General features: G+C 40.1%; 1 protein-coding gene across 2 annotated transcripts in view; it reads left to right on the forward strand.

Moving 5' to 3' along the window:
• ATP10D (ATPase phospholipid transporting 10D (putative)) overlaps positions 1-15,357 on the forward strand; it is a 52,713-nt gene that overhangs the window by 30,327 nt on the left and 7,029 nt on the right. For both annotated transcript variants that reach the window (XM_076336200.1, XM_076336201.1), the window contains exons 11-19: positions 360-548; positions 2,651-3,266; positions 4,768-4,877; positions 5,778-5,904; positions 8,829-9,013; positions 10,704-11,010; positions 11,645-11,721; positions 12,253-12,378; positions 12,851-13,051. In XM_076336200.1, the coding sequence (XP_076192315.1) occupies positions 360-548; positions 2,651-3,266; positions 4,768-4,877; positions 5,778-5,904; positions 8,829-9,013; positions 10,704-11,010; positions 11,645-11,721; positions 12,253-12,378; positions 12,851-13,051 (1,938 nt within the window). The remainder of the gene's footprint in view (positions 1-359; positions 549-2,650; positions 3,267-4,767; positions 4,878-5,777; positions 5,905-8,828; positions 9,014-10,703; positions 11,011-11,644; positions 11,722-12,252; positions 12,379-12,850; positions 13,052-15,357) is intronic.

The raw sequence follows: 15,357 nt of genomic DNA on the forward strand, positions 1-15,357 counted from the left end.
TTTAATAGGAAATATGTAGATGACCAATATTTATTGGAGGCTATGAGAGGTAAAAACTCTGATTCTGTACCTGAAGGTGTCTAAATAGCATTCATCATATTTAATCTCTGTTGAAGTATCTATGAACGAAAGCTCTACTGTTTACCTGTCTGGGCATGAAGTTTGCCATTTTCAATGGGCTAGCACAAGGCAGTGAAGATGCTAGAGTGTTCCTCTATTTCCTAGTATAACCAACTCAGCATCTGAGAGGAAGGAAGTTGTATGAGCTTCTGCACTTCATTCATCTGTAACTGATTTAACCTCCAGAGACTGGATTAAGCTTATATCCTAATGGAAAGTTTTATTCATTTCATCAATAGGAAACGGATGTTGTACCAGACGCACAACTGCTGGAGAAGTTCAGTCAAATTTCTTCTCATTCCTATCAACAATCAGAAGAAGCCAGCAGCAGGTTGTCTTTGGAGGCAATGTACATCACTGACTTCTTTCTTGCTCTCTCAATCTGTAATACTGTTGTAGTTTCAGTCCCCAATCAGCCACGTCATAAGGTAAGAAGGCCTTATTTTTGACTATTTGGCCATATTCATAAATAAATGAGCTCTCTTTGGTTTGATTACAAAAGGAAAAAATAATGAACTGACATTTAAAAAATTACCCTTTTCTCCTCTGTTGGTTTGTCCTGTTAGAAAGAAGGGAATTACTGTAAACCCATGGAGTGCAATGAGTTAATTTGTAATATAATGCTGGTAATGTTTTTCTGATGCAGAAAAACTTGGCTTCAATATTTTTGCTTCTGTGTATAGACTGTTTGTAACTTTTACAAGACAAATTTTGATATTAAACGGCAATTGTGATTTTTCTATGTTCTAGTTATCTTTTTCCAGACATGTGCATAGCTTCCTTTAAGAGTACCCTAACACTCAGGTTACCTTTACAAATACGTTATTGTTGGCTGAAAGATGAGAATAATCTTAGAAGACTCCCAGAATATTGGAACTGAAAGTGCTCTTACCTGTTCCCTGACTATTCAAATAGAGTTTCATCAAAAGTATGGAAGATCAAGTTACATATGTGTAATAATCTGAAGAAAAAATGCATTGCAGTATGACATAAAGTGGTCTCACCGTGAATGTACAGTGCATTTGCTAGACTGTCATGGTTTAATGGTCTGGAGTGTGTTTGTCTTCCTGAGACCACTTGCTGTTTTCAGAGCACACAACCTAACATTGATTTAAAGATACTACTATCTTTTTCAAATCTTTTTTTTTTTCAGGGTGGGATTTTCATAACCCCATCTTTTACCAGTTTTGACTGTATTGCAGGATAGTTCCCAAGTTCAGCTTTGATTTCCTTCCCCCCCATCCCCTGGTGATTTCCATTTGTTGACTTTGTCTTTTGAAAAAAATGTTTATGACGTGCAGGACTAGATTTTGGTGTCCATCTAGGCAGTGAACCTGTAGCCATGGCTGGAGACATTCACAAAAGGTATCCTGTGGAGTAGAAAGTACCTCCTATGCAGAAATAAGCCTGGTATTTTAGTGTGCTTCCAGGCATTCCCAGAAAGCATAGTAGGCAGCCTACAGGTCCATGTGTGGATGGGGCAGCTGTGTTCATAGTTACTAATCAGCCATTCCTTAAAGGTGATGTAGAAAAATATACAGGCGGGATTCTTGGGTTTTTGAGAATAATATTTCTGGATGACTTGCTAGCAGGGGAGAAGATCTCCAGGTCACTAGTAGGTAGGTTGGGAGGGGCAATGTGGCATGAGGTTTCTGAGTTCACGATTAGGGAATGACCTGAAAGAGCTCAAGGCCACGGAAGGTTTCAGTATTGCCTTAGGGAGAGGTGATGAAAGGCTGTTCCTAGTCTCTATTTCCGTGATGCTGAATAGAGACACATTACAACTTGCGTGCAGTTGCGGTAGAACTGAAGCCAGAGTCTCTCCTTACTTTATGCTTTTCAGTGGCAAAGGAGAACATGCTTCCTCGTGATAACTCATTCTTAACTCTTCACCAATAATGAGAAATGAATGTCAGCCTTGCATGCCTTGTTCCTTGTTTGTAAGCTATTAGCTGCCTAACCGTTATGAATAACAGTAAGCCAATTATTTTGTAACATTGATGAGAAGGGAACTGTCTTTTGTTTTAAATTCAGACATTAAAAAAGTATTGATAAGGTACTGTATTTTTAACAGTAGTTGTAGCTAGTTACTGTGAGGGGTATGGAGCTGGTTTTTTCTTCACAAGTATCTTGCTAATTCAGAACAAGAATTAAAGTGTTTAGTTCCATTTGCCACAACTTTTAAAAGTTAGAATGTCATACTAACTGTTTCATTAGTGAAACAGTTCTAAAGAGAAGTACTACATGGAGTCATGAATCAAACTTGGAATGCGTACAGTTTTCAGATCTGAAGTATTTTTACAATTCTTTTGGTTTGAATAACGAAGCTCTGACAGAAGGTGTTTAGTGTACTCATATGGTTATATGTTTAATTCAGCTGGCCATCTTTAATACAAGCAATCGAACTCATGGTAAATTTTAAAATACTACATTCATTAAAAAACATACATAGTTTGTAAGCTGTCCTTCTTTAATGTAATAAAATATGAAGAACTTAATATAAATGCTTTCTCTAACTGTTCTGTTCCAGATGAGACACTCTTCGCTGGGTAGGATGCCTATTAAATCGCTTGAGGAAATCAGGCAGATGTTCCAGAGGTTGTCAGTCCGGAGACTAAGTTCCTCCCCACTTCCAAGTGTAAAAGAGTCATCATCTGAAAGCCCCAATAGTTTTGTGAGCAAACTGTCTATTTTCAGAATGAAACTGGCTTCACCTGCTTTGGATGGAGCTGCTCAAAGGGCTGCTGAGCCTCACGATACTGACAGCCCAGAAAATTCCCAAGTGCCTCAAGAACTAGGTACAGTGAATGTAGCTGCTAGCTGTGAACACAACGATGCCGCATCATCTATTGAAGTGTCTGCCTTACCTAAACTATGTTATGAAGCTGAGAGTCCAGATGAAGCTGCCTTGGTTCATGCTGCTAGGGCTTATAAATGTATTTTACAGTCCAGGACTCCAGATCAAGTAACTGTGGACTTCGCAGGTCTGGGATCTTTAACGTTTCAGCTTTTGCATATCCTGCCTTTTGATTCAGTGCGGAAAAGGATGTCAGTGGTGGTTCGACATCCAGTCTCCAACAAAGTCGTGGTGTACACAAAAGGTGCAGATTCAGTCATGATGGATTTGTTGAGAACTGCATCTCAAGGTATCTATAGAACTTCTAATTCTTTGCTCACCTATGTCATTCTTCAGTACAGTTGAACAGATGGCCTGATTCATGAGAAGAGACAAATAACCAAGCAGAACTATTATCTGTGAATAGTCCCTTACAGGGAACCCAGAAAGGTAGTATTGCTTGTCACCTAGATATGGCTATGCTGTGTGCTGGTGTGGAAACTGAGAAGAGAGAAGTAGCTGTTATTCAAAGGATTTAGTGGTGTCTAAGCAGACCCTTTGGAGCCAACTGAAATATTTCCAGTTAGAAAGTAAAGTCATCTGCTTGAATAGTTTCCTTCTGCTACACGGTGAGAGGTGTTTATTAGAATGAGACACTTTCTAGCCTTTACCTATGTCAGTGTTTCTGCGCTGTTGGAGAGCGGTATTGGTAGCAGATGTCACCTATCAGTGCTTTTTGAGGTTTTTTCCCCTTGACTACTGACTATTTCTGTGTTTCTAGGTGTAATAATAATGTCTGTAAAGTTGTGTGGTGCCTCCTGCTGGGCCCTGTTGTTTGGGGGTAAACAGTTTTTGAATCTGCCACAGGAGGGATGCACCCTATTGTTTGAGCACTAACTGATTTATTCATACACTGTAGTGAACAGTCATTGATTTTTAACTGAAGGCAGTAAAAAGAAAGTATTATCTTTGTAAGTTAGAAATAAATACCTAAATATATTTAAGTTCAGAAGATGTTCCAAGTGGGTTTTTTTTAATGGTTTGGAAAGTAATATAAAGAAATTCTTTTTAAAGGCTTGCTTTCTGCAAAAGGGAGTTTGCTTTGTGTGTTCCATGGCTGGCTGATCTCAGTGAGGAAAAGGGATATTTCCAATTCCAAGAATGGATTTTAACTCACCCAACATTAGCCATCTAAAGTCTAGACAAAAAGCCTCTGTAGGCCATGGGGCAGAAACAGTACCTCCAAAATCTGTTGTCTTACTAATAATTTCATTTACTTAAAGGTAATTTAATTTAATTTAAGGTAATTTAATGTCTGGAGGTACCTCTCCTTACTTTGATTCTCAAGGTAAACTTGGAACCTAACTTCTACATGTCCAAAGTTAGGTGAGTTGAATGCCTGTCCAAATAGTCCACCCCTTAACAGCTATTTTTAAAAAATCTTTTCTGCAACTACCCTTTTAGCTTCCTCTCACTAGACCAGTAACAGTAAAGCTGCTTGGGTGTCTGTGACCCAGTTCATTTTAGAAAATAATTTTATTTTATAAAAACATTTTGATATACTAGTGGCATCCAAAGATGTATCAGTACTAGATGGGTTCCCCCTCACTGCTTGTGCTGACTGGCATGCTGCATGCTTGCTGTAGATACAGCCACAGTACATTGTGCAAACATGAAGATACATTCATAGTTTAAAAAAACCCTGTTAACATTTTGGTATTTTTAAAACGTATTTAGACATGCAAAATTTTCCGCTAAATTTAGCCTAAGAATGCATATTTAATCTGCTTTCTTTGCTTTTTGTATGATAGTAGGTACTAATAATTCAGAAATGGAACAAAAGAAGATTAAAAAGAGAACTCAGAAGCATTTGGATGACTATGCCAGAAGAGGACTGCGCACTCTGTGTATTGCTAAGAAGGTATTCCTTTTAATACAGACTGTAAACATTCTTAAAAATATGTGTAAACCTGAGTGGTATCACCAATGGAGCAGACATCACCACTTCTAAACAGATGCTTCCATTGCCACATTTTGTTTATCCTTATGTTCTTTCAGGAGGAATTTGTAAGTTGACCCAAATCAATTCCTGACTTCCATTAGATTGCCATAGTTGTTGTCAGTTTAGGATGCCAAGCAGCTTAATAGCCTAATTCTAAAATGGGTTGTCAAATAGCCTGATTTTTCTTCAAGTGTCCTGAGAAGGTCTCCTTGTGTGAAACTTACCCTGGTGGGAATTCCAGACACAGAAAACAATTTAAGTCAGACGTGTTTTATTGGGTCTCACAAACAGTTTGCAGTGTTACAAGCTCTGGATGCAAAACTTAAGTGATGTTTTGAGATTCCATTTTAAATTCAAAGCTGCTCAGAAGTAAAATTCCACAGGGATTGAAACAGGCAAGAAACCTCTTTACAAAGCCTTATGCAAAGTGAAAGTACAGGCTGTGTAGCTGTACAGTCATCAAGCTGTACACAGCTGCGCAGTGATTCTGTGGCTGTGTCAGTGCTGCAATTAAAGAGCAGCAGGGAGACTATACTATGCTCACTGGCCTGCCTACCTTCCATCTAAATGGAAATCTGTCAGGCAGCTCCAGGAACCTGCAGGGTGAGGTGAGTAACCTGGCTTGTGAAGCCTGGCAAAGTAATCTAACACTATGAACATCATACTAAGTCCATGGATGTGTTGGGGCACGTAAGTATGCTGCCAGGGGCTGCGTTCTAGGTTCAGTATGTGGACAGCAGAAGTAACTGTGAGGACACTTTTGAGGTGCCTTTGAAAACACAGTATAGATACATGCCATATGTTTCTCTCTCTCTGTAGGTGATGAGTGATGCAGAATATGCAGAGTGGTTAAATCATCATTTTTTAGCGGAAACCAGCATTGACAACAGGGAGGAGCTGCTGCTTGAATCTGCCATCAGGCTTGAGACCGAACTAACTTTGCTCGGTACGTAGAAGAAGCTGTAACTCCCAGGAAACTACTTATGATGTTTGTAATTGGAATTATACCTGCAGAGAGCTGTGCTAACCTCAATATGTGTAACACATAGCTTTCTACAGACCTAGAATTTATTGTCACTCCTGAATTTTCATAAATCTTGCTGATAAGTTTGTACTAGTTATAAAACATACTGAAGACAGCTAGTGCTCTTCTGTTGTTTGTAAAGGGTAAAGTTTTACTGATTTTTTTTTTTTTTTTCTTTATTGGGTTTCTTTTTTGTGCTCACTAGAGTTTTTGAGTGTCATCATAAGCACATGAAATGATAATAACAAATCACAGCCTGCCTGGGCAAACATTCACAGGGATCCCACTTCTGGACATGTTACATTTGTGGCACAGCAGGTATGCTTGTGCTGTGTCCTCCTGTAATAACATGGAGATAAGAAGTCAGGCATGCTTCTGCAGAAACCATTCCTCTGATGGTCATTCAGCTGTGCGGAAATGGGGAGGCCAAAACAAAATGAAAAACATTTGGTGTAGATGTGTAAAAGGTAAACTGCAGGCAGTCTGGGATAATAGCTCTAGAGGACTGCCCAGCAAATAACGTTTGGAAAACAAAGTGCCAAGATCTGACTGTGGTGGTAAAGGCAACTCATGCTAGAAGCCGAAGAGAGACAGATCCTATTGTGTGGGAAGTTGTTACTTCCCTCATTTTGTGCCACATCTGCTCAAGGCAAATGCCATAAACCTCGATACTAAAAGGAATTCTGGGATTACGGGCTTCAGTTTCTGGAGAGAAGCCAGAGCAGTGCTGCTAGCTGCTGTAGTTTAAGGGATGATGTGCTATACAGGTACCCTTTTGCACTAGAGTCAGCAGAGGGAAGTCTAGTTGCTGTGGAGACCTGCTGTCCTGCAGGCCAAGGCATTTTTTTGTCTCATGTCTCTGGTGGGACAGTAAGCAATATGGGTTGGCCCTAACATTAAATGGGAGTGAGAGTAAGAAGGGTAAATGGTTTCATACTGCCAAGGTGCTTGCTTTCAGTACCTCTGCTAGCTTAGTTACCCCTGCCTGGGGCATATGTACATTGTGATCTGCAGAGTAGAACTACTTACAGCACTTCTCATTCTGCTTCTCTGAGCCTTCCTTTGCTTCCTTAAAAAACATTACCTGGTGTAGCTGTAACTCTGACTGTCCTCTTAGGACTGAGAAATGAAGACTTTGTCCTCAAAGAGCAACAAGCAAAAATTCAAATCATCTCAGTATTGCCAGGATCATGGAGGACAGCAGTGGTTTGTAGTCCACTGCTTAGGCAGGTATGAAATCCATATGGCTGTATGTAAAGCCTCAGGCCTTTATTTGAATGGAAATCTATTTCTGGAAAGAATAGTCCTAACATTCAGTACTTAACTAAGCACAGATCTGGATCTTAGCAGTATACGTATTGAAACTGGCTTTTGTTGGATTACAAAGTGATCAAGTACCTCAGAAGGGGAGTGTTAAGTGTATAGAGTGCTTAAGTTGAAACAACATTTTTCTTTCTTCCCTCAATGCCTGGCAGTGTCTCTCAAAGAAGCTTGCATCAAGTAGATCCCAGCATCTTCCTTCCTGCCTCTTTTGTTGGCTTGCATCAAAATGCAGGCAGAGCTCAGAGCAAGGACCTGGAGGTTTTTGTCTTCCCAGTGACTAGGGGCCATGAGCTGTGTGCCCTGTTGGCAGCTACTTACTGAAGAAATTGTTGTAGTGTCAGAAATTTGCCTGACCTTTTGGCTCTTATCCATCCCCATATGACAGTCAGTGCTTTATATACAAATTGCTGGCTAGAGTCCCGCACTAGAAACATGCTAGGAGGGAAAACTTTGCTTTGAATTTTTTTATTGTTTGTCTTCCAGAATGAACCTAGTTGCAACTGGCTGAAGTTTCTTTCTGAGAAATTCTCAGCCTGAGAATCCCACAAGCCAAATATGTCTCCTGGTTATGATTTAGTACCATTTGTATTGTGAAAAAGCCATGAAAATGTCCTGTACAGCCTGTAAATCACTGGCACTGCAGCTTTTCAGAGATGGTTCTGCTTTATGCTGATGTTGTGTTACCTCATTGTTACCCGAACAGAAGATTTTGTAAGCTGGTTTTAGGGACACGTCTGCCTGCTGTGCACATCAGAAAAGAGGGTATCTCTGTTAAGTGTCTGTATTTTTTTGTTGAAAATCTTTCTATAACCACTAAGGCATGTGTGTTAGAGCATGTGTTTCCTCCCTGTGGGGGACTATGTCAAGGCTGGCAATGTGGGCAGGAGGAAGGGCAAAACACAGAGTTTAGTGCTATGAATTGAAAGGACCTAAGACAGGAGGTACTGCAGTGATGAGTGGCTGAGAAACCTGATGATGAATGGCAGGTCTTTGCAGCAGTGTGCAAAAATACGATATAAGAAGAGGGGATTTTGGTGTGGAAAAGGTGAGGGCTTGGGACAAGAGGTACAGAGAATTCAGCCTGGAGCAGAGTTTAGAATAAGAAAGAGAAGTGGGCCTTGAGATAGGAAGGATCGAGGTGGTACATGAAAGAAGGTTTGGGGTAGTCTGAGGTAGGAGGGAGTGGGAATAATGGAGTATGTTTGTTATGAGAAGCCTGGGAGTCTATGTCCCACAGCCACTATGGGATGAAACAACCATGAGAATGAGAAAAGTTGGCTTTAAAGGGTATTGTGAAGAGTTGGAGGCCCCTGAGGCTGTAACGAGGGTACGTGTCAACAATCTCGCATGTGATGGGCTCTGGGACAGAAAGATGTGGAAGGGAGGAATTCCCAAGCGTGTCCCAGTAGGGTGTCTGTTTTGGGATGTGGATATACACAGAGGACCATCTTGTCCTGTCACTCTTGCAGTGTTTTGGTTTTGGAAATACAGCAGCACTAATCCTTCTGCTTGTCTAAATTAAGGTGCCACTGGCATTGAAGATCGCCTGCAGGAGGGTGTTCCAGACACAATACAGGCATTACGGAAAGCGGGAATAAAAATATGGATGCTGACAGGGGACAAGAGAGAGACAGCTGTCAACATTGCCTATGCTTGTAAACTGCTGGAACCGGATGACAGAATCTTCACTCTCAAATCACAGAGTAGGGTGAGTGGAAAGTTACACTTTTCTTCAAATTTTTTTTTTCTCTGCTGAAAAATTCGGTCAGGCTATATCACAGGGCAATATGGAAAAATAAAGCGTTCTCTGCTTTTCCAACCGACCAAAGACAGCATGATTTCTTGGAAGATGAAAATACTGGAAAACTGACGGTTTGCTTCTTTGCAGGTAAAATATGAAATCCTTTATATATATGTAACATCTGTTTCTTTATATAGAGTCCCTCAGTGATGATTAATTATTTTAATTGAATAGACTGTTTAATTTCTCTTTGTGGTAGGTTAGAGAGTTGTCATGCTTCACATGTTACTAGAGATTTCGAATGGCTGTGAGTTACAGCATATTAGCAATGTAAGAATTATTGTCGTGCAAATTCTATTGAATTAAGTTTTGTGCTGCTTTGTGTAATATATTTGCTCAGCTCTGCTTGCCTTGCATAAATGTACAAAGAATTGTCTCATTAAAGTACATTGTACACTATTCAAGAAAACTAATCTGCCAACATTTTTATCAGGGAAAAAGCCACCTTCTCCCCACCACCCAGTAATTGAGTCATGTGACAGAGTGGTTAAAAATGCTGCTGGTTTGGGTGGCAGGTTTAATCCTACTTGATTGTTGTGTCCTCTTGTGGATGCTTATAACCAGCTGTTTTTCAAATCTTGATTTTTATCAATTTTGGGTTTCTTAAGAGAGAAATTACTAACTGTAACTGGTAAAACCATGTATGAAATGTCTCTCCTCAGAGCAGAGACATGAAATCTGAGACTTCTTTAAAGGACTGGATGATTTTTCTAAGACCTTTCATTTTTCTTTTTTTCTCTGCTTATGTGTTACTTTAGAAATTCAATTTGTATCTGCCATAAAAGATTGTGTGGCAAGTGGTAACTGTGGGGAAAATAAAGTGAAAAAGAAAGGATTTTTAGTCCAGTTGTGTTTGAGGAAAGCTTGGGGTTCGATTTTCACTAACACTTTTTTCCTTCTGTTTTTTCCTGCTGGGGAACGAGTGCCTTAACAGTGAGAACTGAGCCCCTTCTGCAGAAGTGCTCATCCTCCCTCTAACTGGGCTTTGAAACAAAAAATAGACAGGTTTTGATACTGTTGCATTTCAAAGTAAAATAATGAGAAGACTTAAGAATATGTATTTTCTTCTATATAGCACACGCATGACATATATTGATATAAAGAATCTTTTGGGCATCTTATATTGATTCTGACAAGGTGAAAAATTCCAAAAGGCCAGTTCTTCAGTAATTCATTGCAGCTCACCTATAATCTGATTTGAAATGCACTTTTGGCTTTGCATACCAGACAAAAGAAATGCAGAGAGCAAAAGTCTTCTATCAAAACTGTATTTGTATTACAGAATCCTTAATGGTTGTTTTTTTCTGCTAGTCTATGAACATTTTCTGATTTGCTTCAATTTTTTCCCTTCTCCTAGTACAATACCCAAGCCAATCTACTTAAGCCAAATTAAATCACAGGCCCTTTTATTAACAACAGACTGCATCCTTTGTGATTTTAAAGGGTTATTCAGCCTCATGTCTAAGCCTTTCTGGATTCAAGTGAAATGCTACACGAGGGCAGCATTTGACCTTTTCTCCATATGTATTTTATAAATCGAAAAGGGAGCCAGAACACAAACAGTATTTAATAAGTTGCCTTTCTCGTCTTTAATTAGGATGCCTGTGCCTTGGTGATGAGCAAAATTTTAGAAGGCATCCAGAATACTTCTGCCAAAAAAAAACCCAGTCAGAAACTTGGGAATGTCTCTGCAAGTGTCTCCACCCAAGCTCCAGGGTTCAGTGCAGGCCTGGTTATTGATGGAAGGACTTTAGAGCATGTCCTTCATGACAGCCTACAGAATATTTTCTTGGAACTCACAGAAAAATGTCGGGCTGTAGTCTGCTGCCGAGCCACACCCCTGCAGAAGAGTGTCCTGGTCAGACTGGTGCGAAATAAGCTAAAGGCAATGACATTAGCTGTAGGTGAGTCCTGTGGTTATCTTCTTTTCTCTGAGAAGAAGTAGAAGCCAGTTTCTTCTCTCCTATGTTTTTGTTAAAGTCTGTCACAAAATTTACTTTACAAGGAAGATAATCCTTTGAATTGTAGTTGTCTCTGGCATAAGATGATGTTAGTCTTCTGAACTAGCACATTTCGTCCATAAACTTACTCATGGTAATCGAAAGCAACAAGAACAGCAGCAGTCGTGCACAGTGTTATGTAACATGTCCAAAGGAGCAAATAAGGGGATTTTCTTTGTCGTTCTCCATCACAACCCCCCAAAATAGGGAGGGAGCGGGGAGATGACTGGCTGTGATTTAAAACACCCATATTTTCTGTTCCAGCATACCAACTAAATTCTGACAAAAGGAACAGCTAATATCCATTTGGAGAACATAGCTCAGTTCAGTCAGGCCTTCCGCTTACTAATCCTGCATTCTGTAGGGTTTTCCATAGACTGCACTGTTGGCCATAAGAATGTTTTTCTCTGAACTCTCTGGTGTTCTTGTATATTTGTCTTTTCCTGCCACCTCCATGGCAATGTGATAGCAGCAAAGGCCTCTAGGTTGCATTCCAAATAAGAGAGGTTAGTTTTGATTTTTCCTCTTTTCTCTGTAGGTGATGGCGCCAACGATGTCAGTATGATCCAAGTGGCTGACACCGGTGTGGGAATATTGGGCCAAGAAGGCATGCAGGTAGTGTATACAAAGACAGCTGCAGATGACATCAGATTCCATTTTAAATCAGTTCAGAGTTTACCCTGGAGGCCCAGTGGCTCCACAGACCATGACCGTACATGGGCAAGAGTTTGCAGCCTGAGCGCAGACCCAGGCCTCAGCACTCTTCCAGGAGCACTCAGAAGCTGAATGCTGCAGGGGTTCAAACTCCAAACAACAGAGCTTGCTGCCCGCCACCCAACTCCCTGTTACTCATGTCCTGCCAGGAAACAAGCAGCCTAAGCATCAGTGATTTCTGTGCAGTTGTGTGGTAATAATAAAGATAGCCATGTTCCCATCTATGTTGTGTTGGGCTGAGCTGTGTGTGTTAGTGTAAAATGTTGTATGGAGGGGCTCAGATGTGAGTGAGGGTAAGACTGTAAGCATTATGTATAAAAAAATCATAAAATAAGAATTTCCAACAGTAGGTAAGTTGCTCACTTGGCAGTATCTGAAGTTTATCTTTAACAGTTTGGATATAACATATCCTTTCCTTCATGTGCATTGCAGGCTGTGATGGCAAGTGACTTTGCAGTCTCTCAGTTTAGACACCTCAGGAAGCTGCTGCTTGTCCATGGTCACTGGTGTTATACCAGACTTACCAACATGGTGCTTTACTTCTTCTACAAGAATGTGGTATGTAGCTGTCCCATCCCAGGGAAATCACAGTTAGCATATTTGAGAGCGCTGAAGGGTTTAGTGGGGCTTTATATTCTTTTTTAGTTTCTATCGTGAATGGGTTCAAACAGACACAAAAAGCGTAAGTCAAACAATTCAGTTTCCCATTTATGTCTGCAGAGACTCTTATTCCTTGGATTGAATTTCCCACTCAAAGCCATCGTCTGATTTGATTAAACAGTGGGTAATGGGCATTACTAATGTGGTGGCAGCATGATTATTTAAACAAGTCTTGTCCAATTTTGAAATGTAAAGCTGTGTGCTAGTCAAATATAATTTCAAAGTGTGGGATTGGCATGAGCTCCACAGCATTTATACTTAATTTTCCACAGATTACTGTAACCAGACCTGAGATCTGCCTATTTTCCTCCTGGCTTTTAAAACATTTGGCTACGGGTAACATTTTATCATGTCATCTTTGACTTTTCAGGCCTACGTGAACCTACTGTTCTGGTACCAGTTCTTCTGTGGGTTTTCAGGCACATCAATGACTGACTATTGGATCTTGATTCTTTTCAATCTCCTTTTTACATCGGTGCCACCCATCATTTATGGTGTCTTGGACAAAGATGTGTCTGCGGAGATACTCATGCAGCTCCCACAGCTGTACATGATGAGCCAGAAATCTGTGGTAGGTTGAAGAATGCTTGGCCTGAAGCAAATTGAAATGGTCAGCATTTGAGCCATTTCTGTCTTTCTTTCCTTCATGGTTCACATCAGGCAAACGTGAAGTTTAAAACTGCTTTCTCTATTAGAAAAACATCTAGGCCTGCGCACAAATGTATGTGCACAAATAAAAGCTGTTTTTTCAAAAGTTTTTTGTAGGATCTTTTCAGCCATACACCCGATCTTATCAGACGTTTGGATGATAAGAGAAATTAAGGACTTCAGGTGAAGCAGTGTACTAGATAAACATTGTTACCAGCATGTTCACTTCATTCACTGTCTCAGCTGTTAACATGCTTCCTCAAAATGGGTTTCTTTCGAGCATCTGGGCTTACTTTTCGCGATAAGGGCACTAGATACTGTTTTTTCACTGTCATATAAGGGATTCAACTGCCAAAGTAATGAGAAATGGATAAGAACCAAAGTAGATTCCTTTCAAATAATCCTCAAGAAAGTTCTGTCATTCAGGGTTCTTTTCCCCTTATGGGTATGTTCTGGAATTTGCTGCTGGCACTTTTCTCCCATCTGAAAACACTATACATCATACCTGCTCTATAAGTAAATTCTGTCCAAACATTTAGCGCAGAAAACCGCAGGGAGCAGGGGGTAGTTTCTAAATCAAAATTATATAAATCAGTAAGCTTTTTCCTGGTTTCTGCTTTACTTAGCATGAATTCTAGCATAATTTTCATTTTATCATTTTTTTTTAATTTAACAATTAAAATAATATTTTTATTATAACAATTGAAAGCAGTGACATACTGAGCCTGAGAGAGAATAGATACTAGTAGCCCAGAGAGAGGAAACACTGAGCATATGATTGACCTAAAACTCACCATTTTCTTTATGATCATAGCCTTTCAATAACAGATTTGACATTAGGAAGCATTTCTTTACAGAGAGGGTGGTTAAGCAGTGGAACAGGTTTCCTAGAGAGGTGGTCCATGCCCCAAGCCTGTCAGCGTTTAAAAGGCATTTGGACAATGCCTTTAGTAATAGGCTTTAACTTCTGGTCAGCCCTGAATTGGTCAGGCAGTTGGACTTAGATGATCATTGTAGGTCCCTTCCAACTGAAATAGTCTAGTCTATTCTGTTCTGTCCTATTCTATTCTAACAAATACTATTAAAAAAAATGAGCTACAACATGTTGTGTATAGTTGTGCAGTCTCATCTGTATAACCTGGCAGAAGTCTAGGTCTGGTTTAGAAGGGAAAGTAGTATATACAGTGAGGAGGCAATTTGTTTTGTTTGTTTGTGGACTTTTACATTTCTTTTTACATACCCTTAAATATTTTATGTTGCTTGGTTTTCGATATTTTTGCAAAACTAAGTACTCTTTTGGTACCGATTCGAGCCTCTGTAGACTGGCTGGAGCAGGTCCGTGCTTTGGCAATCACAGAGCGTTTTTTGACTAAGTAAATGTTACAAGGCCTCAGGATTTGGCCCTTTGTTTTGATCTTCAGGATATGTACGGTGATCTGAGCTGAGATGAAGGTTTTGAGGCAACGTAATCAGAATTACTGCATTACACAATAGTTTTTCTCTTTCCCCTTTTTTTCCCCCCTTAACTTTTATCAGAGTTTTTCTCTTTTGTCCAGCACAGCATTGCCTTGCTCTGTGGTTGGAGTTAAGTAGTACGTAATTTCCTTTCTTGCATGGAAGCACAGTGAAATAATTGCTTTGAATTAAGTGCAGTATAGAAGAAAGAGAAATGCTTTAAAAGATGTAGTATGACAGTATTGCACCATGACATCACAAGTGCACGGCTCTGTATAAGCCATAAAAATGGACAGTAACTTGGATTCATCTTCACTAATTTAAAGCACTTCCCTGACAGGCAAATAAGAAGATAAGTTTCCCACACCACCTCCAGAGAGCAGTTCAGTTTCAGTTCTTGAAAGGGCTGAATGGCTTTTTGGAGAAACCCATCTCTCTCCACTAATTGTAGAGGAAGTCCTGGGTGACTAGACTGCTCATCTGTGTGTCTCAATTTAGTACCGGAAGGAGTGGGATATATCTGAGCCAGGGCACGTGCAGTTATGGTTTCATAAGCAGTTGAGCTGTCATAGCAGTTTGCTGCCACTGAGTGAGGAAGGCTCATTCCTTCTCCTCTTCTCCCTTCTTTTCTTCCCGTTCCCTGTTTTCACCCGCATAGTTAAACTACCTTCCTTGTGCCAGCTTGGTTGTCCCAGCAGATCCTTCCAGGAGCTGATTTAACTCACTAAAACAACGGCGTGTTATCGCAGTGGAAAAGTGAATTGATTTCTCACA

Source organism: Aptenodytes patagonicus, chromosome 4 (genome assembly GCF_965638725.1).
Source record: "Aptenodytes patagonicus chromosome 4, bAptPat1.pri.cur, whole genome shotgun sequence".
Taxonomy (NCBI): Eukaryota; Metazoa; Chordata; class Aves; order Sphenisciformes; family Spheniscidae; genus Aptenodytes; species Aptenodytes patagonicus.